Here is a 6,993-nt window from a genome sequence, read left to right as displayed (position 1 = left end):
TGTTACAACAAAAAATGCCACTCTAATAGAGTGAATGTGTGAAAGATGAAAGAGGTGGCAATAAGGAGACAAGGAACACATGTTGCTAAGGATATAAGAACTGTAAGGATTCAAAGAAACACAAGGAGTACTTTGAGTTCTTCAAACTTTAAAAACCTTGAGACAAAGATGAATGAGTTGATGGAAATGCAGATGGGTCTATGCGCAAGTGTGGATCATGCACTTACCATGTACTTGGTGGAGTTGCATGAATAGACTAAAGGTTTGCATGTTCAACTTACTACACCTTCAAAAAGTGACCAACATAGCCTTTTAGAAAAGAGTTACATGCTACATAATCTTTAAGGAATTAGCGAAAAAGAGTCAATACCATTCAAGTTTAGGACATATTAACAATGAGGGAATATAAAGCTTGATTGGTAATGAGTCTTCTATATTTACCTTGATTGAAATTGCTAAGTTGACTTCAATTATGCTTTGATGTGAATCATGGTGGAGATATTTCAAAAAAAATTGCTACATTTTTGAACAATGATCAAAGATGGAGCTCATTGATTTAGTCTCCAATGATTCTTAATGATAGGGGTGGTTGTGTATAATGTTGGTCAATATATTCTTCACGGTTGTAGCATCCACGAAAGGATGGCCTCTAACCTGCAAACACAATCAATGGTTTGTAAATACATAGTATGGCTTATAGGTTCAAGGGGTGCACATACAAAAAACCTTGCATATCACATGCATTCAAGGGTTAAGTTGAAAACCCCTTTGACAACATGTTGTGAGGTAATAAAATGATCACTCTCTAATAACGTGTGGTTTAAAAAAAGTTGCAATTTAAGTTTCCCATTTGTAACATAATCTTCAAAATTACCCAAACTTTATAAAATAAAATGCCCTCCTAGTAAACTCACATGATAGAGTTACACTTTTGGAGGTGCACCTTTAAGCTTATAAGGAATTTCTATGCATAAAATGATCTGTACATAAGGCAAATATATATTATATTTTTGGAGATGCACTTAATTCTAATTTGAGTTGGAAAAGTTAAGAGTAAGGCAAATCCCATATAAGAGCTCAATCAATTGAACTTTACTAGGTATGGAAGGATTAAGAGCATTTGAGGCCATTTGTTACAAATTAGTCAAATTAGACACATAAAGAATAATTCTAGCGCGAATAATATTTAAAGTTCTTGAAAATACAATAAATGTGATCAAATAAAAAGACGATCATTTGATAATATAATAATAATGACAATATAATACATACAACAATATTCCTCCACACACACACACACACACACACACACACACACACACACACACACACACACACACACACACACACACACACACACACACACACACACACACACACACACACACACACACACACACACACACACACACACACACACACACACACACACACACACACACACACACACACACACACACACACACACACACACACACACACACACACACACACACACACACACACACACACACACACACACACACACACACACACATTTTTACTTTATATATATATATAGTCCAAGTGAGACTTCTTAGTTTAAACAACATTCTTAAACTCCATAGAATTTCTATCCTAAAAATGTCAAATATATGTATTTTACTTCAAAAATTCTTCAAAATGTGCAGTGGACAATTTTGGGGACTCTTGTATCTATAATGGGATATGACTTTTGTGAACCCATTAATATAAGTGAGATGTGACTAGATTTATGTTTCAAAAAATCCCTAATTGCTAAGAAAATAACCATATGATATGATAATGTATAATGAATGTTTTCCAACAAAAGCTTAATAATAGGTTTATGCAACTTATTTGATAATAGATTATTCGATAGTCATGGTCATATAATGTTAATGGTACTATAGTGGTTGTAACACATGAAGATAATAATGATAATTATTTAGCTTGAAAAAAGAAGAATAAGTATAAGTGATAATAATGATGATGTTAGTGATAGTGGGGATTTACCTTAAGAATAATATTAATTCTAAATGCAATTATGAGTAACACAATAAAAATAAGAAGTGGTAATAATAGTGATTTAGCTTCATGAATAATAGTGGTACTAATAAGAATAGTGATAGCAATATTGCTATTGATGATTATGATGATAATGATGATGATGATTTAGTTTAGCCTAAAGAAGAATAATGACAATAATAGACAAATAGAGCCATTGGGGTTGCAACCCAAGTGGACTAAGTGCGTGGGTGTGTGCATGTGTATGTGCATTCGAGGCGTTAGTATATCTATTGTGACACTTTTAAAGTTCATGCACCTTCTTAAAAATGATAATAGATAAATAGTTATAATAAACATGATAACAATGACAATAAATGATGGCCTTGAAGATGATGATTAAGTTTAGGAATAATAATGATACTATTGATAGATTATAGTGATAACTAATGATAGGAATAGTAGTAGTAATAACAATGCCAATAGTTATGATGGTAAGAGAGGTAGGAATTTTTGTGATGATGATAATATTAATAGAGATGATAGTAATGATTATGATGATGATGAATGCACAAATAGATAAATGAATTGACGATATGATTATAGTTGTAGGAACTAGGAAGGTAGTGGGATGCATTCACAAGAAGAGTTTTAGATATATTCCTATAAAAATTCCCACTTTGGGAATTATGCCCAAATTATGATAACAACATCATGAGCTTTTGTAGGGGAGGGATTGCATACCTAGCTAGGTGCGGTTGGGGGCAAAAGGCTCCTGGCCCAGGGTAGGTATTGCCTCCTGAGCAAAAGCTCGTGATGTTGTGAACACTATAGCGAGGCCGGTCATCCCACCCCCAACTACATCTAGCTAGGTATGTGGTGCCTCTCTCAAGAAGAAGCTCGTGATGTTAAACATTATAGTGGCTCCTCGCCCCCAAAGAGACCTAGCTAGGTATGTGCTGCCTTGCCTGGGAAGAAGCTCAAGATATTAAACATTATAATGGGTCTCCCAAGCGTCTAAGCATATGGAGTAAAACAAGGGAAAAGAGCCCTCTAAAATGTCTAAGAAAGACTACTTGTTGTGCAGGGGTTATAGTAGGGAATTGTAATTGCCTGGGAGAGGAGGGCGTCGAGAATGATGCAGGGCTGGGTGGAGATGTCGGTCTCGCAGAGGAGGAGGCCGCTCACCTCCAGCCCCTGCACCAGCGCCCGCAGCAGCCCCGGCACCTTCTCGCACACCACATGCACGTGAAGCGACCCGCTGCTGTGCATCTGTTCCACCTCCATCTGCATGATCATCATCATAGTATTATCACCTCATGATCATCATGATACTACTCTCTCTCTCTCTCTCTCTCTCTCTCTCTCTCTCTCATATTCATCCATCCATTCATCGCTTCTAGGGTTATACATCCTCAGTTCTAAGTACCTGTGATGCTATATAATCTTACCTTAAGCGGCAATACAGTAAGGTTGTCTATACATAAGATGATGATGCAGCCACTGCCTGGGCCAATACATGAGATATTGTTATAAACTGCAATGCCGGATTCTGTCAGTGCTTTACGAATAGGTTTAACCCAAAAGACTGCTGCAAACCTTTTACTTGCTGATGCATATCGGTTCTATCTATCACCTAAAGGTTATCATGGTCTATAGACTAAAGGTTATCATAGTCTATAAAACTGCTTGTAAATCAACACGGCGCACATCAGGAGTTCATAAGATCCATTAAACACTTTCCACTGCAGCTTTAACATGCAGCTGGTTCAATGGTGAACGTTAGCATATTAAGTGCACCTTAATCCAATTACCTCGAGAAGAATGGGGCCTCCTTCTTCTTCTACTGTACTGTCTTCTTCTTCTTCTTCTTCTTCTTCTTCTTCTTGTTTATGATCTCTATCGGCGGCCATCAGCCACCCCTACACAACAGTCAGTCTGCTATGATGAGAAAAAGAAAAGAAGATTACTGTGCTCAGAAGATGGTGGTGATCATGAGTGGGTTGGTTTGCGCATGACGACGATGATCATGTGTGACAAAAACGATCAATTTGTTAGAAGTAGTACGAAGCTGGCAGTACCCTCAAACAAGCAGCAAGAAACTGAGATGACGATACGATCACGAATTGACAGAAGAACGATAACTGTTCTCCATTATCCGACAAGAAACACTCATCGGGGGTTAGCGATATCTATCTAATATATCAAACACTGAGAGTCTGAGACCTGTACCTGTGTCCGAATGGGGCTGATGGATGAAAGAAGAAACGCAGCACAACCCAAGAGAGGAAAACGGAAGAACTAACGAAGAAAGAGGGTGATAGATGATGATAATGATGTAGTTTCTTCTTGTCGTAGTAATATATAATGCACATACAAAAGAAGCATGGTTTCTGAAGGCTCCGGAAAACAGCAATTTAACAGCAATTCGAGGGGGGATGGATGGCGTTTCAGACCTAATGCGATTCAATGCGGCCGGCTCCCTCGCTCTCGCCCACACACACACACACACACACACACACTCTCTCTCTCTCTCTCTCTCTCTCTCTCTCTCTCTCTCTCTCAACACTCTCTCTCTCTCTCTCTCTCTCTCTCTCAGTGGCACGAGGAAATTCCAACACATACTCCGCATTAAAAGCCAAGGAGACTAGCATGAAAGGCACTTCTCTCATCATCACCACCACCCGTACCTCACAACATTCTCCCCAATCCCTAAAGGCTAGCTAACAACCCTAAGGCCTAAAGGGTAAGCCAACAACGGCAATTTGTAATTCCTTAACTTATATTATACTATAACTGTACTCAAAGGCTAACGTACTACAACGACATGAGATCCTTGATTTTAAGTGAATAAACGATCCAATACATCTAGATTCTATAGCATCTTCACAAATTATCAATGATGCTCTTTTTTTTTTTTTGGTAATGCAAGTAATATATTATCATGATGAAAATAAAGTAGTTACAACATCATTTGGATGTATCAAGGCCCTATGCTTGGATACTAAGCTTTCCGAAGAAAAGCTTAAATAATCGAAACTTTAACTTAAGAGACCCTAAGTCAACTAAAACCTTTCTTCAATTGCCTTGTGCATGTGCCAGGCTTCTCTTCTCTGCTTTGAACAAGTTAGCACATGTTCCTTGTAGACCATGTGAATTTAATGATCCTTTGATATAATGGACATTATATGATTCAACACACACATGTGCTATATAATGCACATCTGCATAGGTGTATGTGTAGGCATGTGCATATATGCATGTTGCACACAATTAGTTTGTGTAATGCTTATGGAAGTGACATTGCTTTCCAAAAATGTGATATATGTCATATATGCAACATTTGTGCTTTAACATTTTCAAGAGGCTACTTTAACTAGTGTGGGGTTTAACTTATGACCACATTGTACTATTTGTTTTACCATTAGGCCAACTTACTTTCCTCCAAAAGAAACTACACCTATTAGCACGTAAGAAAAGCCTCTTTTGTCAATGGGAAGGGGAGAGAAACATGAAAACACATGTAAAAATCCCTTTTGATTAGGTCAATAAAATGCATGTAAAAGAGCATGTGGATCCAATATAAAGCATTGATTTACACTAATTATGTAGAGAGAATGTTAGAGAAGATTTTACAAATGTATTAAACATGAATTGTGTAAGCTAATTTGTAAGAGCTTACAATAATTAAAATTTCAAATATTGAAAAATTTTATGTGCTTATTCAAATACTATAGCTATTAAATTCTTAAAGTATGGGTATGAGTTCTCTAAGGTTGCTCATACAGTATTGCAACTTAGATAGAATTATAAGTGAATATGAACTTCTTTTGTGACAAGTGAAGTGCATATGTTGATATACTCCAAGTTATAATGAAAGGGTTCAAAATAGCAAAAGGCATATCATGTGCTAGGAAAGGTTTATTGCTTTCAATAAAAAGAGGAGAGGTTTGTCTTATGCAAATAAATGCAAATTGACATTCATATGCATGTAAGCTCTTGATCATACTCAATAAAACACTTTGTATTTCTCACATTCTTTATTTTATATAGTGTGTTCTACTGCCATTTCTTTTAGACACTTTCTTCATGATTCTTGTTTTCTTGATTCCTCCTCTTTTGCACCATATGCACAATACTTATTTCTTAGTCCAACATGCTTTTACACATTTATTGATTTCCAATAACCAAAGCATTTTTATTTGCAACACTCACATTTATGCCTTTTGCAACATGATGTGGTCCTATAATGTTTTTCCAAGGTTTAAGAACACACAAGAAACACATGGTGGGCTTCACCCTTATGCTACCAAATTTTGTGATTTGCATTTTTGTTGGTTTAAAATGCATCAAGAAAACCCCAAAGGCCTTTGTGCACCACATTAAAAGGCTGAGTAGGAGTGCAAGCACGAGTGGAATGAAGAGAGAAACAAGAGCTATGGAGGTTCAAGCAAGAGAAAGCAAGACAATCTGTGAGAAGTCTAACATTAATCACAGTACGTGGCCTATCTTCCCTTATTCTATTGTCATGTAAAGAAAAAAAAAAGTGATAGTGATAGATAGCTGCCTCCACCTACATTGTACATGTGTGTAGGCAATAAGTACAAGTAAATGTAGGTGGCTAGGCACATGCGGCCTTTAACCCTAAATAACCTCCCACTTAAAGGCGAATGTCCTTGAGTGTGGAGAAAAAAAGAAAAATGTGACAAAGTACAATGTATATATATAAGTATAATAGGATGAGGAATAGATGTTATCTCATTTTATGCATGTCAAATTCCTAAGGAAGGCATAGCGTTCCACTAGGAGACCTTTAGTGAGTAGATTTTGTAGGATTCTCACCATTTGAGATCTTAACAAGTTCTATCTACTTTTCCTCAATCACCTCTTTAATGAAGTGATAACAAGTCTCAATATGAGAGAATGCCTCACTTGATTGATCATTTTGCAATGCATTTCTTGTCTCAAATGGATCACAAGCACAATATG

The 6,993-nt window shown here is 36.7% G+C and overlaps 1 protein-coding gene across 2 annotated transcripts; it reads right to left on the bottom strand.

Annotated features, from left to right (window-relative positions):
• Positions 1-349: 349 nt before the first annotated feature.
• LOC148038363 (uncharacterized) lies at positions 350-4,502 on the bottom strand. 2 transcript variants are annotated; one of them, XM_087671073.1, is made up of 4 exons: positions 4,237-4,502; positions 3,819-3,942; positions 3,118-3,291; positions 350-654 (listed from the first exon to the last, which is right to left on the bottom strand). In XM_087671073.1, the coding sequence occupies exons 2-4, from the start codon at positions 3,915-3,917 to the stop codon at positions 574-576; spliced, it is 354 nt and encodes a 117-aa protein (XP_087527199.1). In that variant the 5' UTR covers positions 3,918-3,942; positions 4,237-4,502; the 3' UTR covers positions 350-573. The 2 variants fall into 2 exon arrangements, with proteins under 2 accessions (XP_087527199.1, XP_087527193.1); XM_087671067.1 differs by having other exon boundaries at positions 3,819-3,926; positions 4,237-4,496.
• Positions 4,503-6,993: the final 2,491 nt, after the last annotated feature.

Source organism: Lygodium microphyllum, chromosome 3, assembly GCF_053477565.2.
Source record: "Lygodium microphyllum isolate KBCC chromosome 3, Lygodium_microphyllum_v1.1.10, whole genome shotgun sequence".
In the NCBI taxonomy this organism is placed as follows: Eukaryota; Viridiplantae; Streptophyta; class Polypodiopsida; order Schizaeales; family Lygodiaceae; genus Lygodium; species Lygodium microphyllum.
The sequence above is the reverse complement of the archived record's forward strand: the minus strand, read 5'-3'. Positions and strand labels throughout refer to the sequence as shown.

Coding starts and splice junctions, on each gene's coding strand:
- LOC148038363 (XM_087671073.1), bottom strand. CDS start 3,917: ATGGCCGCCGATAGAGATCATAAACAAGAAGAAGAAGAAGAAGAAGAA. Junction 3,292..3,818: donor GAGGCCCCATTCTTCTCGAG/GTAATTGGATTA, acceptor ATGATCATGCAG/ATGGAGGTGGAACAGATGCA. Junction 655..3,117: donor TCGACGCCCTCCTCTCCCAG/GCAATTACAATT, acceptor TTGTGTTTGCAG/GTTAGAGGCCATCCTTTCGT.